The following is a 20,099-nucleotide window of genomic DNA, read 5'->3' as shown; positions in this document are numbered from 1 at the left end:
TTTTTATCAGTGGAATTTATTCAGAAAAGTCTTCCTGAAAAGTCTACATGGGTAACTTGAGTTATCTTTAATATTTTATAAATCTTTATGCAGGTAACAAGTAAAGAAATTGAAGTTGGATATTTTTGACTAGGACTCACCCTGTTTGAAAAGTCCAAAGCTATTTAGAAAACACAAAACTGAGAGTGAACCATATGTAGTACAGCAAGTGGCGTTGCCAGGTACCACTGTCCTCTCAAATGGGAAGTCTTCTGGAGTTCTTTGTTGCTATGAGACTAAATATGTCCGTACAGTGTGAGTGCTGAACCAGATTTTGCTCCCACTTCCACTAGTATGCAAGTAGAGTGACTCTGCTGTGGCCAGGGAACAACACAATGCCATGATCTGATGTTTTGTTTATGAAGGGTCTGACCTAAAGGCCACAGAAACCCAGGCGTATTTGTCTAATTCAGTAGCTCAGAGAAGTAAGACTGGTTTAAAATGAGAGAAAGCACCATCTTGCACCTCAAAAAGAGCAAGGAACATGCTGTTGGGGGCTCTGACCCATTGACAGTGGATCTTCATATGCTTTTAGTTATAAAAAGAAAGCAATGAGTAAAATTTTTCAGAGGATTTTTCTCTAAATGTTTTCAGACTAAAAGATACTTATTGTGGACTGTGTAAACTCTGAAGTTTCATACTTTTAAAATCCTGTGGATTTTAAAGTTACCTGTGGATTTTAAAGCTGGTATGTCGGTGGGGGGCGGGGGGGGGGGGGAGAGATTTGTTTGCTTAAGTACAAAATGTGTGAATTTTCTTTAGCTACTTGACACTTTTTTCTTTCACCCAGAAGACAAATAAACAAACAAAACACAACTTGAACTGTGCCCAAGCATGGCAAATTTCTCACCAAAGTGTACATTTCAGAATGAAAGATTTACAGTGGAGTTCCTCTAGTGTAGCTATGACATTGCTTTAACATTGCATTGCTGTAATCTTCAAATATAGTAAATGCAATACATGGGTTTATAGGGATTTGTGTGGAGTTTAAAATTCAAAAGATGGTTGTTTTTAATGTTTCTCTGAGCTATCTGTGAAAAACGAAAAGGCATAGGGATGAGTTTAAGACACATCATCAACAGCATGGGGAATGTTTGCCCAATAAAAATACTGATCTTTTATTAATCTGTCCTTTCAAGCGTCTGGAAACCCTTTCCTGGTTTCTTAAAATTAAAAAAAAAAAATTAAATATGAAATATTACCAAAAAAAACCCCAACCCAAACAAAAAACCAAAACAAACAACAAACCAAAAAAACAAAACCGCAATCCACATCATAAATGCAGATGTAACCAAGGTGCTATGAAAACAAAGCTCTCAGCGTGCAAGTATTCCCTTACTTGGTTTAAACCTCCAAACCTATGGATGTCTATCCCGGAGAAACCGGGGTAGCTCACTGGCTGTCGGTGCGTTACCGTGGTTGTCACTGTTGTGCAGTGAGCCTCCAGCCAGCCCGAGCAGCCCCGCAACTTGCGGCGTGCGGCGGAGCACACGGCGGGCGGCCCCTCCGCTGTGCCGCCCGTGGCGCCGTCCGTCCGGCCCGCCGAGGCCGCCGGCCGCTCTGGCCGCCAGCCCTGTGCCCGCAGCCTCCGCGGGGCAGCGAACCGCACCTGCCCTGCTTCGCCTCCGCTGCCGAGCCCGAGCCCCGCGTTACGCGGCCGCCGCTCGCTCCGTGCTCAGCCCGCGGGGCAGCGCCGGCCGCGCTGCGGGACACGCACGCACCGCGGAGGTTGCGCGGTGTTTGAACACGAGAGGCGCGGAGCCTGCGCGGGCAGAGGGCACCGGGAGGGAGCCCGGCTCGGGCAGCCCCCCTGTACGGCCGGCAGCACTTCGGCGTGCGGCTGTTAACCCTGCCCTGCCCCGCACCGCCGAGCCGCTGCCTGTGCGCACCGAGCAAGGTGCCCGGACCGGGCAGCCCCGGCCGTCGGGGCGGCCCCGGGGTGCGGAGCGCCGCGCCACGTCTGCCCCTGGCCGCGGCTACACCGCGTCCCACCACGGCGGGGCCGAGCGCGCAGTCCCCGCGGAGCGGCCCCGCATCGCAGCACCGCCCCGGCCTTCGCGCCCCCCCGCCCGGCTGCTCTACGGCAGCCGTGGCCGCGGCAGGCTCCTTCCCCTGGAGTGGGAGGGCGGCAGCAAAATCACAGCCTTGATGTTCCGGGTTTTAGGGTTTTTTTATTGTAGGCTGTGTTTTTTCTCTTTTTTTTTTTCCTTTTTTTCCTCACGCTGATTTATTAGATTCTTTCATTTGCGCTCCTGTTTTCCGCGAGGATTGCTGCAGCAGAGGCATCAACCTGTAGACTGAGAGAGCCCGCCGTAGCCCGGCGCGGCTGCTCGGAGGGCGCGTTGCGGTGCCACCGCCGGGGCGCGGCCCCGGGACGGGGTCGACCTCGCGGGCGGACGGCGGGCGAGGGAGCGGGGCCGGCCACGGGGAGACGAGGAGCCCCAGCGGCGAAGGTGCGAGCCCAAAGGCAGACCAGGGATCTGTGCGAGAGCCCCCGAGCGGCCCCGCGTTTGCCAGGGACGGCGGGCTGAACTGACTTCCCTCCCACCCCTCGCACCCGCACTGGAGAGCACCTCCGAGCCGGGGGAGGAGGAAGGGGGTGCAACAAATTGCCGCCAGCCGGGAGAAGTTGCAGTAAAGAGAGATCCCTCCCTCCCGCTCCCTCCCCTCCCCGCTCGCTCTCTCCTCCCCAAGCCGTGGCAGCGAGCAGCGGAGCAGCGGCCCGACGAGCGAGCGGCACCCGCAGCCCGGCGATGCTGCAGCGGCTCCCGCGGAGCCTCGGCGGGGAGGGCCCGGCCCCTGCGCGCCCCGCACCGGCCGGCGGCGGCGCGCCCTGAGCGGCGGCGGCGGCGGCCCCGCGCCCCCGCGGCGCAGCGGGCGCTGTTGCGCAACCCTGCCCGGCACTGCCGGCTCCCTGCCCCCGCCGCCGGCTCGCCGCGGCTCCCGCGGAGACGGAGCGCTGATTCATGGGGCCCCGCGCCGGCCGCCTCGGCGAGGAGAGCGCGGCGCTGCCGCTGCCCCCGCGCGGGGTGTGAAGCCCCGGCCCCTCCTCCGCAGCCCCGGGCTCGCCCGCCCTGCTCGGGAGTGTGGTCCCTGCCGGGAGCCGCCGCGCCTGGCGCACAGAGGGAAGCGTTGATGCATCGCTGTGGAAATTCATTGTGTGACTTTCTGGGTATTTACTGAGTTTCAGACCGAGATGCAGCTCTTGAAAGCTTTATGGGCACTAGCAGGAGCAGCGATCTGCTGTTTTCTTATATTTGTCATCCACTCACAGTTTCTTAAAGAAGGTAATTGTATGTGCATGTCTACATATCCTGTTCTTTAATACTAAGATCTTTACGAGGTGCCTTAATTATTTTTACTGTTTCCAGTATGTTCTATTTACAGCAGTGCTTCCACGCTATTTTTCCTTTCCGTTAAAACCTTCTCAGTTTTGTTGCTTTAGGTAATAGGTAGGCTTAGACTTACATCTTTGCTAAATGTATATATATTATATGTATATGTAAATATATATATATATGAAATCTGTATGATGTTTATATTCGATGTTTTAGCTGATGTCTCATTTCTTTATGGGGCACGTATAGTGTATAGAAAATATTTGTTGCTATCAGATGACCACAAAACAGTAGTCATCATGGGAATATTAATAAACCAAAAAACCCCTTAACAAGTAAACGTCTTATTTTTATACCAAATCAATAGGCATCCTTTGCCTCTTCCTTATTCAGTACATTTTCAATAGATGGCACTAAAGTTCTATGGAAAGGGCAGGGCAGAGCAAATCCTGGGCATTCAGCGTCTTCCTTCTCTTCACTGCCCCGAAACGGGAAAAGGCCTTTGCGTGGCTTCAAGGCTCCTGTTTTTACCACCTTCTGGTCAGAAAACCGTGATTACAATTTTTAGGAGAAAATAATTTGAATTGTCGGGCAGGCTTTCCTCTTTTTTTTCATCTTCTTTTTTTTTTTTCCCGTACTTGAATTGGGTGAAAAAAAATGTTTGATTAAGTGAGTAGAGGGATTTTTCCTGGGGAGTAACCCTTGTATTGGTCCTTTTTTGTTTTGTTTTCTTTCCTCAGGAAATTAGTATTTTCTTTTTTTCCTCTACTGCTAAAATAATTAGTCCATTTGTTAGTTGTATAGCTAACTCTAGTCTGAGATTCAAGTGTGAATCCAGAAAAATGTATGCATACTCTGTGGTGTATGGGAAAGTCCAGTCCTGTTTTTTAAGCAGTATTAACAAAAATAACACAACAATATGGGGGTTTTGGTGAATCAATTTTTTCTTTTTTTTACCATTGTAGTTGAGAGTACAGCTGGAGAAAAAAGAAGCTAAGCTTAGCTTGGAGTGCTGGCTGTGTAAAACAGGGAAAAAACTTTTTTGTGACTGGGACAAAGTTTCACTCAAGGCTGGGCAAAGTGACTACCTTGCAACCTCTGAAGTGTCAGTACTGCTTTAAATTTAGTGTCAGTCTTAGCAAAACATGATATTCTATGTTTTCACAGATATTTTTTTTTCCTGAAATTAACAAACTCTGTTTAGTTAATTTAGGAACATCATTCAGATACCTCCAGTACTAAAGATTTCTCCTTTAAGAAACCTACCCGTGCTGTAATTGCATTGTGTGCAATGCCTCCCCCATAGTAACTTATTTAACATTTTTTTAAAATGCTCAGACAACTGTATTTTTATGTATCTGTCTAATGACATGGCCTGTTTTGAGGAGATTTTGCAGACTTTCAGGCTATTTTTTTACTCTATTTGCCATTACACTGCTTTTTTTCTTCTTCGGTCTTTTAGGGCTTGAGGTCTGTGTTACTGTAAAAAATCCTCAAAAGAAGAAGCATTTTGTTTCCCTTAAAATATTTCATCCTGCCTTGTAGGAATAAAAAGCTATCAAATGAAAACAGAACCCATGGCAGTACATGAAGGACTTTTAACACATTTTACAATTTTCTAGCAATTATAACTATTTTTAACATGGACTGCAGACAGCAAACTAAAGCTCTTTAGCTTGTTGGATAACTTAATTAGATCAATTTGTTTATATTTGTTCCTGAACCATTTCTGCTTTCTTTAGCAATGAAAACTATATACTGACTGTAAATTGCATATATTGGGACAGCTGTCAGACTCTTCTTGACAGGTGCTAATCTCCACGATAGCATTTTGGCCCTTTCCATGCAATTACTTCAGCAGTGTATGCATTCCTTCCTCCCTGTGGTTTCAATAAAGACAGGGAATAGTTTGGTGGAGTTGAATGAAAGTCTGCATGGTATGACTGAGCTTTTTTTTTATGAAGAACTTTTAAAATATCCAATAAAAGTGAATGGTTTAAGCATAAGATATCTAAATGAAGGAATAGAAAAGAATGAGAAATAGATAACACTGGATTTAAACTATGTATTGTAAGCAGTTTGCAAAATAAGATTTACTTTTACTTTTTTCCATTTTTGAACCTGGTAGTTTATGTTATTTCAATAAGAAAAAAAGTGTGAGGAAAGAACTAGCAAATAATTTAACCATATGCCAACCACATTAATTTATTAAGTAAATATGTATAAAGAAGAATACATATAAAGAAGATTACCTCACTACCTTTATAAGATTTGGAATAGTTTTCTGATGTCAGAGTTATCCCTTTACATTATAATTTTATAAAAAGTCAGGAATGCCATGTCTCATTGCACATGAATTAGACTGTTGATTTCCTGGCCAAAGGATTAATTTCCCATTGGAGCCTAATGAGCTACACAGGCTTGCTGTTTGTAACTCAGCTGTGTGGTCAAATTCCTAAGTTAAATGCTTGGACATTTTAATTTGATTATTGCTTGTGCAGATGGCAAAATTTTCTGTTGTCCCAAAGAACATTCAAATAAGCCACCAGTTTGAGTAGCTTGATCAGATTAGCTGATAACACCTATCTCCTGAGACAAGTTAATGGTACAAGTCTATACACCAAGCATCTCTGTTGTATGCAAGACAATTGATTTCAGAAGAATTGCATGTAAAATTAATTAAAGTTCAAACCTGATTTATTAATGCAAATTCTTTCAATTTTTGCATCTTTCAAAATATTTACTGCTTATTATTTTTCCACAGCTAGATTTTAACAGAAAACTGATATAATCTTCACTTCATACAAAATTATATAATTACTACATATATTTTTCTGTGTTCATTTTCCTTTTACTTACTTGGAATTACTCATGCTATGTAGTAGGTTGTGGTCTTGTGGCCTATTAACACATGGTATTTTTTATAATTTCAGTTGTACTGCATGGCTACAGTGTGTAGAACTTCCATGACATCCAGCTGAAACTTATTACCAGAACCAAACCCTCCTGTAGTTCCATTCATAAATATGAGGTTGTATGTTGCAATAGCCAACTGAGATTTTTTTTTTCATAATTAATGTTAATTTCGTGTTGATTTCATTTCAGTTTCTGTGCCGAAGTGGGCCTGTCCTAATTTTAAATATTTTTATATACATTTGTGGATTGAGGCAGTTTGGTAGTAGCATTACATTACTACCATATAAATGGTGTTAAGAAACAATGAACGCTTGTTCTGAGATGAGTGGGAAAGAGCTGTTTAAATGTCTATTTTCATGAATATGTTTTTTTCAGGAAGTGAAGAATGGGTAACACAGGGTGCCATTTTTCCACACTTAGGCTTTTGTGTGGAAATACAGGTCGTCCTGTGGCTAATCCGTTCCCCTATGTCCAATCTGTCCTTCAGTGTTTCTAAAAGATGAATAGAGCTGTGAACCCAGAAAAGGGTATTGTGATATATAATTGCAGTCCCATGCCTGTCTGATCTTCAAGCAAAGCAGTTTAACATACTCTAGTGAGCTGCAGTCGGTATGAAAGAGTGTTTAAAATTTCAGTATCTAAAACTTTTTTGCATAGACTATTGAAAATTAAAAGTAACCAAGTATATTCACTACCCACAGCTGATTTTAGGTGATTCATTATCTAATATTGTTTAACACATTTATTCAAAGAGAAATTAAAAACATTTGAGTTGATGTTACAGCCCATCAATTGTGGGAACTCCTTTGCCCCTGACAAGGACCTCTTTCATGTAGTAGAACGTTTTAACCATTCACTCACTGCAGTGAGTGATGGGGAAAGGTAAAGGATACAGTTTCCAAGTGTGTCTTTGAGTCTCATGGAAAGTAGGGCAGTTATGGAGTAACTTGAAAAGGGTGTGTGTACATGGCAGCCAAGGTGTGTTACAGCCCTGGATATATTTAAAGCTTTGTTTACATGCTGATAGCTCATTGAGGGCATAGAAATGTCTAAGTTATCAAAAGGTGTGTTGATGTTTTGAATGGTTTAGGAGATTTGGCTGATGTTAGCTTTGTTTGGAGAGGGACTGAACAGGAGCAGATTAAATCTCAAGAATCTTAAAGTATAGAGGATTGGAATATTCAGATCTCAAAACTAGATTCCTAATCTGTTGGGTACATGTTCAATAAGCTCTGTAAAATAAGGTGATTTTATGTTGATACACTGCAGTAGTTGAGACAAGAGAATTCCAGTGGTTCTTTTATAACCAGATGATAATGGCTATAAACCAAAATTTAGTGTAATTTGTGCAGCTTTACTGTATACTTATATATATGAATAAGGTATCTGTTTGGCAAATTTTTCATAGTTATCTTCTCTTTTCTCCTCAGGCAAAAATTAGCAATTATTGGTTACACTTGTAGGCACTTCTGTGTCAATTCTATTTATAAAAATTAGTGTCACAATAGTGAAAAATACTATAGCACTTTTTTAAAAAAGGGTGCAGTATTACACATAATAACCTGGCTAAGTTTTATACTTAATATCTTTTTTTCTGTCACTTTTTATACAGATTTAAATACTTTATCCTGCTCTAAAACTACAGAAAAAGCTTTTTGTATATTTTTGGTTTTATCATGTACGTTTTGACACTGGCAATAATAGGGCACATATTCTATTTACCTGTGTAACCCCAAAGAACTCTGCTGCTTCTTCTCTTAATGTTTGAAAATGCTTACTGGCAGTTTACCCAAGATGATTTTTAAAGAGCTTTCTGCTCATATAACCTCATGGCTTGAGGAAGCTAGTATTGCTAATGTTTACTTCTGTGTAAAACCTTTTGAGGAAAGGAGCTGTTATCTTCTAAAATGTTTTGAGCCCTTGGCCCTCAAAATTTTCCTAGAAAGAACTTGAAGGTGACTTAGTATGACAGATAATATTGCTATCTTTTTGTTTTTCTTCTATCTTTAAAATATTAAAAAATACTTGAATTAGTTAAATGCAGAAGGATAATTCCTTTTAAGAATGTGGGAGGAAAAAGAAGTTTTGTTTTGTTTTATTTTTTCAGTTTTCCCTTTTATGCTTTACCTGTGTCTCAAAACAGTAAGATACCTTGCATACCAGATGTGCTACATATGTTACCTATATATAGTAAAACTGAGTTGAGGACAGCATGTCCCAGCTGCAAATTTGCTGAAGGGTTTGTTACATTTAATGCACTGTAGTATAATTTTTTTCTACTGTCTCTCTTCCATACACTTTTTGGAGGGATGTTGTGGAGAGGCAGATATGAATGGTATTTTCAGTGCAGGACATCAGGGTAGAGAGAAGCACAGAATGCAGAAGTGGAAAATTTAATCTTCCATCCAGGAAACAGAATTGGTGGTTGAAAAGCCCTAAGCTTGAATAAGGGCTACCTAGGAATGAAAATGTGAAAGGTATCCAATCTCTCTTTGCATTTTTGATGTAGTTTTATGGCAACTAAATAGAATTAAGACTCAGTTCAGTGGTTGTGTGATGGTGTGTGGCTCATTGGAGCTGCAGAAAAATTAGAGGAGGTCCTGCTTTGAGATAAAATATCTTTGTATTTGAATTTTTTTGATGTTTCCAGTCTGTTGTTTTTTGTTTGCTTGTTTTTTTTTTCAATAGGATTAGAGAGGTATAGCAGAGAAAGGAAGCAATGCAGACAAAATTCTCAATCATTTTCTTTTCAGGGAGGCAGGAAAGATGTTCTCTGTGTGGCATCTGCTGTGCTGGGATGTACCAAGAGGGGGAGTCTGACAGGTTTTCTGCCCATGGGAGGAAGCTTTGAAATAGTCTTTCACTTTGGGTGTTTAATATGAACGACTTGTATGTCTTCACAGGGAACTGCACCATCGATGGTATAAATCTCCCAGTTTTCCCCACTGAGCAACTTAAAAAAAGCCATTAGCAAGAGATTTTTCAGTAGCCTTTTTAGGATTGCCTGTTTTCATAGCCCAGGAGCACAAGTGATGAATTATTGACCTTTCTCAGCATTTATCAGCACTACCTGTTCCTAAAGGCAGACTGGAGTGAGTCACATCATACAAAAGTGCATGCTTTTTAGATCTGTTGGTTAATATTTATTTTTCTCATTTCTTAGCGGGCATACACTGTATCAAATATTAAACTGCCCAAACAAGACACACACAACTGAGACTTTTTGAAACTGAACTAAAAATGCCAAATTAAAAAAAAAGGCATGTATTTACGAGTTCAATATAATATTGCTGAGAGAAGCCATATTTTTGTTTAAAATTCACTAGTCAAAACATAGATGAAATTATTCTATTCATGTATATATTTTAAAAAATTTCTATATAATCACATGAAGAAAAGACACAACACAATTGTACTAACTAAAATAACAGTATTTGTTTTTTGGTAGTATTTAGATATCCCAGTTGAAATTGATCATTCAGCCAAGTATGACTGGCCAACTGGGGTGTCTGTTCCACCCAATATTGCATTTAGCTAAGATTTATTTTTCTTGGAAATTACATCCATGTGCTACTTATAACCCATAGTGATAGTAGCTTCTGTTTAAAAAAAACTCTTTTATCTGCCTAAATGTGCTTTCTCTGCTTGTTCTAGAAATCCAACGGAATATAGTGAATCTGCCTATTCGTTATATTTTACCTTTGGCACCACATCAGTTCACAAGTAAATCTTACTCAGAGCAATAGATCTTCCTATTAATTGTTGTTAGTCTTGTGAGAAGCAATGAGTGGAATGTTTGGAATATGTCCAAACAGGAAATTAATATAGAAATAAACAGTACTAATATTTTCTTAAGGCAGACTGCGTACTAATGTGTGTTTTCACATGAGTGATGTATTATTTTTGACCATATAAAGGAAAGGAGATAGTATTAATTTATCAGGTAAAAAAATTATTTGTAATGGGCAAGTATTTTCTGAAACTCAGCTTTTTTCTAATGTTCAACAAGGCTGTGTGGTGTTTGAAAGTCTGCATGTTTAATTGTAGTCACACATGAGAAAAGATTAAGTGGATCCCCAGGAGAACAAAGGGAATAGCTAAATCTTTAGGAGATATGACCTAGAAAAAAGAACTAAAGACACTAGTATTACCAAGTTTAGAGAAGAGCTAGTTTTACTAGCATGATAAAAGATTTCAGTGGGTAAAATTCTTCCTTGAGAATAACTAACCATCCTTTCTGTGAAGTGGGGAGATCATAAGAAGCAATGAGTGCAAGCTGGTTTGAAGAAAATTTAAGCTAGATATTGGGAAGGGTTGCAGCAGGACAGATTTGTGCTGGTGCTGTAGGGAGAACTTGCTATTGGCAAGAACAGTTAAGCATTGAGATAGATTTTCTTGAGAAGTGGTGGAATAGGAGAGTTTTATTTTCAGATCACAATCTTGTCTGTTGGGAACAGTATTCTTAAATTGAACCAGACAGGTGGACTAGGTGATTTCTTGAAGTCTGATTCTCTGAAATGTGCATTTACCTAAAACTTACGAAGGTGAAAGATATTTAAACATCTGACTTCAGGGCAATTTTCTGTTGGCTGCTGAAGTCAATAGGCTCATGAGAAATTATCCTAGGGTCTGAAACTATCAGAGAACAAAAAAAAAAATCCAAGAAATCAGCTAGTGTTTTAAGTATTTTATTAGCTGAATCATACCTTTTTTTTTAGTTGCAGATGTAATTTAAAAACAAACAATAAAAAAAAGTAACAGAAAATATCATGATTCATGTAAATGAATATTACTTTTTAAGTAGTGTTTGTCTTGTAAGCTATTTAGGATTCAAAGGTGTCCTGAATCAGGACTGTGCTCTGTTTCCACTTCTTCATATGAAATGAGCAGTGAAATGTAGATATTAGTCTAATTCACATTCTGATATTCCTTACAAGATGTGGATTTGTGTTAAAGACTCTTTGTTTCTGCCAGTCTGCTCTTGTTACCCCAGCATGTGAAGGGCTTATCTCCAGGTTATCCTATGGCTACTGTGACATCTGATATTGGAAACACAGAACCTGCCCCACAACAGGGTGAGCTGCAAATGACTTTGTAAAGTTCTCTGCTAACATGTGCCTGTTAGGTTCATTGCAGTCTGCAATGATGTTTATCTTGATGCAGTTCTGTCCAATTTTTAGATGTCTATGTAGTTCCAAATCTGTTAGCAAAAGAAGAATTAGCAAGTTGTGCTGACAGAAATGCTTCTGGGTTGATATAAGGACAGGGAGAGATCGCTCACTAATTACTGTCACAGACAAATTCTTCTTAAGAAAGAAATAATTCAGGGAAGAATTAATTTAATTTATTGCCAATGAAAATCAGAGTAGAGTCACAAGAAACAAACCTAACTCTTAAAAGACTTTCACCCCCTGATTCTCTTCTTCCTGAGCTTCACTTTACTCCCAATTTTTCTGCCTTCTCCCCAAGTGGTGCAGGGGGATGGGTTGCGGTCGGTTCATCAAACATTGTCTCTGTTGCTCCTTCCTCTTCATACTCTTCCTTGTCTCTAGCATGGGGTCCCTCCTATGGAGAACACTCCTCCACAAAGTTCTCCAGCATGGGTCCTTCCATGGGGTTAGTCAATCAGGGGCAGACTGCTGCATTTGGGCTCCTTTCTCCCTGGATCCACAGGTCTTGCCAGGAGCTTGCTCCATTGTAGGCTTCCTGTAAGGCCACAGCATGCCTTGGGCATCCATCTGTCCTTCTGTTCTAGCATGGAGGAGTCCTTCAGAGGCTGCAGGGGGATCCCTGCTCTACTGTGGATGTCCATGGACTGCTGGGGGGCAGCTGCCTCAGCATGGTCTTCACAGGAATCTCTGCTCTGACACCTGGAGCACCTTCTCCCCTTCTTCACTGGCCTTGCTGTCAGTGTCAGCAGGGCTATCTGTTTCTCTCCCATATTCTCATTCCTCTTTTTTGGATGCTGCTGGTGTTGCACAGATTCCCCCCTCCTCTTAAATATGTACTCACAGAGGTGCTACCACCATCACTGATGGACTCAGTTCTGGCCACGACGTGTCCATCTTGGAACCGCTCGGCATTGGCTTCCTTGGACACAGAGGAAGCTTCCAGCAGCTTCTCACAGAAGACATCCCTAAAACCCCGCCACTTCTCCCCAAACATTGTTGTGCAAATCAAATATATTCATAGTCCACAGCTTGTGCTTGGAGCAAGCTTTGTGTGGAATTATTTTGTGTCTGTGGAACAGTTATGCGCTACCAAGTTTTTCTGCTTAGAGATGTAGAGACCTGGGTACTAGTTCTTGCTTTCTTGAGCAGTACTAATGTTTCTTAAAAGACAAGAAATAAAAGTTTTTGAAGTTACTATATGACAAGTTAAAATTTCTTTGTCCCTCTACACCAGCTTTTGAAAAAGCACTTGCATTTTATGTGGTTTTGTGTTGACTGCTAATTAATCCTGACAAAGACGTTTTATGATATCTTTTGAAATTTGCTACTTTCTTTATTGTATTAAATTACCTTTTTTTCTGCATTATTCTTTTAATACAAGTTTATGTCTTTAAGGAAGAATAAAAAACAAACCTCTGCTCCATTACTCAGACTTGCTCATTTTGGAGATGTGCATTGTGAATCTGGGAATAGATTTAGCCTCAAGAGAATCAAACAGTTGTTTGAAATGGTCAATGCTTGAGTATCACCGTGCTTATGGCTATGAACTAATTGAGATTAAACTAAAATGGTTGTGAAGATGCTTTTTCTTCCTGTGTATCAGCAGGTCCCGTTATCTGTTAATCCTTTAAAAGTATTATTTAGTCATTAAGAGAAATGAATGTTCTTTTTTATTCCTCTTTTGTTCTAGCTTTTGCCTTTTTTTTTATAATGCATGCTGGTAGAGGAAGTAAAGAGGCTTCAGCTTCATTTATTGTGAAAAGATCTTGTAACTGTTTTAAGCATTTTTGTGTACTTGGCTATAAAACTATATAGATTGTACCAGATGCTGCCTTATCTTATTTTATAGAATTATAATGGATGCTGACGAGTTTTAGATGCAAGCCTTTAAAGATAAAAATCACTTTGCTGTGTGTTATTTTCTTTGGTAGAATATAGTAACAGCCCCATTTTGTTGACTCTTTTCAACTTTCCATTATTTTGATTAATATTTTATTAAAACTTCTTGTATTTTATTATACTAAGAAGTTTTGTGTCTTTCCTAAAGACTGTTAAAACATTAAATGTGTGTTTTACCTGTTATTTAGCAAATAGTGACATGATTTTCAGGTGGGCTGAAGACCCAAGAACTCCCATTACCTGCAGTTAGAGACTGTATAATAAAACATGGATTGACCATTTTTGTGGCCATGTCCACCTACTAATTTAATGTCAAGGCCCAACAGATTTATTATAACTATTGGTAAATTCATAAATAGACAAATATCCATTTTGTTTTGATATATAGGCATCCCTTGTACTGTTACGTATTTTTAAAAAAAGGTGTTACGCTTAATTAGCGGCAGTTTCTCCTTTTTGTTGCGCTTTTCTGATCCCAAAAGCATTTTGCAAACCACACATGACTTTTCACTTAACCAAACTTAAACTTTGATAACAGCCTTAAGAAAGTAGATCTGTAAGATATGAAAGTTGAAGGGAACAATATTATTGTTTGATGTTAGGAATGAAATCTTGTCTCCATTGAAATTGATGTTGAACTTCTTGCTGTTTTCATTTATGCTCCTGTACAGCACTAAGATTTTACTTTGGTATATTTTTGCCTTGGTTTATTGACTTGGGATAGTGTCCTTTCCAACTGTAAGTTGTGTGAGGTAAATATCTTTGGAAGATCATCTATGCTGAAACTCTTTCAAAACAGCTGATTGAAGCATGTATTTAACTGGGAAGGTTCTGCTCCATGCCACAATTCCTTGTCCCATACTTGGGCACTGCAGCTCCTGATGACACTGTTTTCTGATGGTAAAGTGAGGCTAGTTTTCTTATTCCACAGACCCTAAAAATTATGGCTGTTGTGCAACTTCATACTCCAATGCAGTGAATTATTAGTGTTAGTAGTATGTGCTTCTACTTAATTATGCACTTAGGCCTTATCTGGAGCCAGAACCGTATCCTTGCAGTCACTTAACAAGTCTAGAGACGCTCGCTGTTTGCAGAAGAAGTGCAAGAAAAAGATTCTTAAATTATACATGAGCAAGTAGTTAAAATAACAGAAGTTATGAAATATCATTTCTCCTCAGTGTCTCTTCACAGGCATTTTCCTCATCTAGATGCTGAATTTCTTTAATAGTTCTTGTCTACTTTTAGTTTCTCTCTTGCATGCTCTCCAAAGAGAATGCAGCTTCCTCCAGCATGCACCCATGGGAACATGGGCAAAAAAGGAGATGGTCAAGGGATCTCATGATTCTGAATACTGTGGGGTTTTTTTCCCTTAGTTTCTAGGTTGTCTTAGAAATAAATTCCATGTTCCCTCTGCCTGTATGCTTATATAACTACAAGTATAGCCTTGACTGTCCCTTCACCCATTATAAAATTGTTACAGTCTGATTTTTAGCTTAGAATAGGGCTGGCTGCATAATCTAGTTCACTGGGCATTGGGTTTTTTGTACTAGCTAATGAATTACCAGTATCCTGATTTAATTTTGTTGGAAAATAGTCTGTTTTTTTTTTTTTTTTCTAATGTGACAGAGAACTAGGATGAAGATGGACTTTGTGCCCTTTTTATATGTCATTTGTCTTTGCTAGATGGTTATTTTTCACTAGATTACTTGGTTGCAAACTTCTGGGCAACTGTTCCCTGAGGAAGACAGCACAGATCACAGAATCATAAAGTGCTTTGGGTTGGAAGGGATGATGTACTTCAATAAATAGATATACATATATCTATAAATAGATATATCTATATATTCCAAATAGATATAAAGATGATCTGTTTCAATCCCCTTCTATGGGCAGGGACACCTTTTACTAGACCAGGTTGCTTAGTTGCCCATGGTGGGGAGACCAAGCTTTATATGTTGTTTGCCTCCTACGTTTTCATGTGTATTTTATTGTATTGTCATGTTTTAAAGTTTTCTTCCTCACTTTTCTGAGCTCCATTATGATAAAAGCTAAATGCATTAGATTTACAAGAATTTTTAATATTAAGCTCAGTTAATAGAAATTATATATGTTTAGTAATGGTGTAAAAGGAATTGAAAGTCTCTATTTACTGCAGGTATTTTAATGAGTAGATTGAAAATTCTTGTCAGTTGACAAGTTGAGATTTGCTATTCTCTTTTTTTCAGCAGACAAGAAATGGGAGTCAAATTAAAAGGAGTAGCTTTTCTTTCGGATTCATTCTGATGCTATGACTCTCTGACATGGTGATGAAGATGTCAGATCTATCTCTGGGTTTACATAATTCCTGTAATGCTCACTGTAACAGGAACTGCAGACACCTGTGCATTTTAAGGCAGGCAGGTTCTTGAATTCAATAAGCCTGTCCAGAACCAGAGAGGCATATCAAAACACAATTTTCTTCATTAGAAAATAGAGCAGTCATACTTTCTTTTCCAGATGTTTTAAATTTTTGTTACAAAAAAGTGAATAAAAACCCAGTAAAATGGGTTTTCAATGGAATTAGAAGTAAAAAGAGCAAGAAAAGGACTGAAATTTGCAGCATATTTTCATTTTCTAGATGTTTATAATTGTAAAAGTCAAAGAGAGAAACCTTTGCCATAAAATTCATTTGTTTGATTGCTTTCTCCTGCACTTATTTATTGTTATGGTTTAAAAGTCAAGGTTAAGCAGAGATGTGCTTACAAACTGATTTAATCCCAATTTGTACTCACTGTAACTTCATTTTTTAATAAAAAATGTAGCCATTTAAAGTAAAAAGCTATTGTGATTCCATATAGGAGAAGAAATTATGTACAAACACAAAGGAAATAAAGAGTTTGTAATGAAGCCTCAAAGTTAATTTACATTTTGAGGAAACAAAAAAGTTGCCATGGTAACACGTAGGTTGCAAAAATTTTCTGAATTTGATGCATTAGACTGAGGAAACTCTTAACTTGCATGACATGTTTCTCTAGTTTTGTGAATAAGAGCATAATTCTGTGTATTTGGCCACAAATTTGTGCAAAACATAAAAAAATACACAGACATTAGTAAGTTATGCAAACGGAGTCTTTTCCAATCAGCTGTCTAATTATGTTGTTCCAAAGATAATTGTTGTTTTGAATCTTTTTCTCTAAAAAAATGTGGAATATATAGGTGCTTTTCAGTATAAGATTTTGTTGCATCTCTGTTGCTCAGTAACTGTGCAGTTAATATTGATTATTTTTAAACATGCTGGGCACTATATTCTGTCCCCATAAATTCTTTTTAATTCTGTGGAGGGATAGAATGTAAGAGAATAGTGCAGAAGGTAATCTCACACCTGAGGAGTTGCAGCTGCACTAATCACCAAAGATTAGGGACAGCCCTGCCCTTAATAGGCCACAGCTGTGTCCAATAAGAAGAATGCTACAAAAGAGTGGGTTAGCTGGGTGAGGAGAGAGTTGGAGTTTGTTGGTTGTGCTGTGAAGAAGGGGTCAGTGCTACAAGGAGATGCCTGTGAGGAATCACCGAAAAGGTATGGGACTTTTGGAATAAGTTGACAACATAATTCTATTAAAATGGTTAACTTTTTTCTCTAGAACAAACTTACCAAGAATATTTTTATATTCAACAGGGCTTTGCTGAACAGATGAAGAGATAGAGTTTAATAATGGGATTCATTTTTGCTATTTTAAAAGACCAGTTTTAATACTATGCACTGCGGGTATTGTAAACTGTAGTTCTGAGTGCCGTGGGCTGTTCTGTTGCCTTTCTAACTCTGTGTGCAGCCAAACTGAGCAAATAACTTTTATGGAGCTATATGTAGTGTCAATTTTTTTTTACTTATTAGTTTACTATGTATCTCAGCAAACAGCCAGTTTTTATTTTCAGTGCTACTTATATATTTAAAACTGATTAGGAATTATGTATGAAATAATGTTTTTACCCAACCATTGTCTAATGCCTTTAAGTATTGCTGTGTTGGGCCCGTTCCTACTGATGATTGCCAATGACCTTTTGACTCGTGGAAGGTCTGAGCTATGTAACTTTTCAAGGTGAAGTTTTTGCTGATGTCTGATACAGTTGAGTTTTATAGCTTGGGTAATTCTTCCAATGGTGTGTTAGATTTAAAAATAGATCTCATTTTTACATATGTTAAATGTAATAACAGGAAGAACTTATGACTAGATAGCACTAATGTATACCACCATTACCATTTTTCAGCCGCAGTTCTATTGCAAAGTCTTCTTTCCCATTATAAATTTTTAGTGTATATTTTTTTAAATTAGCATTTATTCTTTCCTATTGACTCATAAAAAATAAGTCAAAAAGCACACAGCAGATCTGAGTACACCTGGGCCGTTATTTTGCTTTCAGACCTCTCATGGTGGAGATTCTACAGCTTTCCCAGATTTTCATGCTGCACTCATCTGTTATGTCTGCATTTACTCTTGAGTGGTTGCTGTGGTATCAATCATTTTGTCATGTGGGAAGGCTGGAGCAGAAAGCACACACACATAAAGAGCTCTTTGAAATCCTAACATACTTAACCCAATTAAATTGTAAAGATAGTACTTTATGTATGATTGCTGGGTTGAAGTTGCAGAATGTAGTGAATAGCGAATCATAAAGCAGTATTCAGTCACTGCTGGGGAGGAGGAAGACTTGCTCAGACCCCAGTGGTGAGGGGTGGCATCCCTAGCTGAGAAGGACTTGGACAATCCTATTATTCCTTGGACTCTGCCCCTGAAGAAGCAGCAGACATTTTTCTTTGGCTATTTTTTAAAATTTTTTGCACCTCCATCATGGGTGGAGGTGCAAAAAACTTAAAAGAATAGCATGCATCTCACACATCTTACATGTGTGAGATGCATGCTCCCTGTTTTTCCTTGTTATGCTGTTTCTACTGAACTTGCAAAGCTAACGTTCCTTCAGTAACCAGTAACTGGCCACGATTGGTGTTTCTGCTCCCATCCTCAAAATTTTACATCCTGGGAGGCCCCTGCTTCTCATCACTGCAGCATCAAAATGGCTTCTTGTACTGCCCTGAGTACTCATCCTCTGCTTTCCTAAAACATCCCAGGTCAGCAGACCACTAGTGGTTTTAGAGGTTGCCAGTTTAATTTGCTGTTTAAAAGATATTCTGGAGCTTTTACACATGAGTCTGTGCATCCACTGTTTAGGAGTGGCATCCATGAAGCTCTGACCACCCCTGTGGTTGTCCAGGACTTGCAACATTTCTTGTTCATAACAATTCATTTGATAGTTCATAACAATTCATAACAATTCATTTGATATTGTGACTAATGTTTTTCTGCTGATGTTTTGCTTCCCATGGAAAGGTAAATGTATAAGGGGGAATTTTACTGACTTTTTTCCCTGTTTTAAAAATACCTCAAATGAAGAGGAACTCATGTATTGAAGGTATCCAAAGCAGCAAATCTTGCTCTCCTCAAAGTTTTGAAGGAGGTCACTAGGAAATCTTTGTCCAATGGGATATAAAAAGTCATGTTTGAAATCCATTTTTATGGAAACATTTGGTACTTAGGAGTATTTAGGGCACGCAGTTGCTACTGTTGACAATCTTGAATATTTTTGAAAATCATCCATCTCTAATTGCTGCTCTGTGCAGCCTCACTTTGTGTTTCTGTTTTCTAAAGTCTTGGCAAATATCTAGCTTGTTTCTTTATGATAGAGATGGTAACTAAATTTCACTTTAGGGGGCAAAGTCTATGAGGAAATATTCCTTGCATATACTTAGGTCCATGTATATACTGCTAAGGTCCATGTTCTTCATTTTTGAAGGTGCTATCAGGGTGCTTCTAGGCTGGCAGCTCTCTGGGAATGGAGTGCAGGGGGTGTTGGGGCCCCCTGGGAGACCTGGCAGCCAGGACCCTTCCCAATACAGCCCAGAGCCAGGCAGCCAGAGGCACAGGGACAGCCCTGGTCCTGGGTATCCGTCCCCTCCCTGGGAGCAGGGAGAGGCCAGGCTGGCCCATGCCTGGGCAGTGAAGGGCTGGAGGGGGCTGGAGACCAGTCCTGCTGTGGCATTGCTGTGGTGGCCCTGTGGGCTGGAATGAGGTTCTAGGATGTGGACACAGTGCGCCAAACAGGAACTTTGGAACCTTCAGGGCCCTGATGTTGGATCTGCTTTTGTGGCTGATCCACTAAGAAAGTCCCTTGTGTGTGCTATAAATGCATCAGGAGCCTACCAGCATTCATTGACATGTTGCCTTTTGCATATTATGTGGCAGATATATACTTGTCTTTTGAAGGCCATGCACGTTACTCTGTGGATGGGGTAATGGGCCCTGAACCAGCTCAGTGTGGACTGGCACTTGGAGATAAATTGAGCCCTGTGCTTGGAGTGATTGATACATTGCTGCACCCTGTCAGTTCTTCGGGGAAGTAGGATCTGTGCTTCTGAAAATGTCACTTCTTCAGAAGAATAGAAAAGGAATGCAAGAATGGAGGGTTAATACTGAATTGAACTGTATTGGGCTTCCTTTAATGTTATCTAACTGATGTTATCAGTTAGGTCCTCCTTCTCTAAACTGTGTTAAAATGAAAGGTTTGCTGTGTTTTAATAGTACCTGAAAGTTATAGAAAGGTATGAAGTTGTCTGCTGTGGATGTGACTTTGTGAAGCATTTTGGGATGCAGGATCCACTGCAGGATACTTTTAAACTAGTACTTTTATCTCCTTTCCATTTTCC

At 39.8% G+C, this 20,099-nt stretch overlaps 1 protein-coding gene across 8 annotated transcripts in view; it reads left to right on the top strand.

Annotated features, from left to right (window-relative positions):
* The window catches only part of TAFA5 (TAFA chemokine like family member 5), a 466,113-nt gene that overhangs the window by 108,668 nt on the left and 337,346 nt on the right, over positions 1 to 20,099 (top strand). Inside the window, exon 1 of one of the 8 annotated variants that reach the window (XM_066550770.1) lies at positions 3,020 to 3,326. The exons of 6 other annotated variants lie outside the window; for them this stretch is intronic. In XM_066550770.1, coding sequence (XP_066406867.1) covers positions 3,236 to 3,326 — 91 coding nt within the window. In that variant the 5' untranslated portion in view covers positions 3,020 to 3,235. Of the gene's footprint in view, positions 1 to 3,019; positions 3,327 to 20,099 lie in introns of those variants that run through there. One more of the 8 variants, XM_066550771.1, reaches the window with a different exon arrangement.

The sequence above is a fragment of the Molothrus aeneus genome, chromosome 5 (genome assembly GCF_037042795.1).
Source record: "Molothrus aeneus isolate 106 chromosome 5, BPBGC_Maene_1.0, whole genome shotgun sequence".
Classification (NCBI taxonomy): domain Eukaryota; kingdom Metazoa; phylum Chordata; class Aves; order Passeriformes; family Icteridae; genus Molothrus; species Molothrus aeneus.
This window is presented reverse-complemented; position numbering and strand designations above follow the sequence as displayed.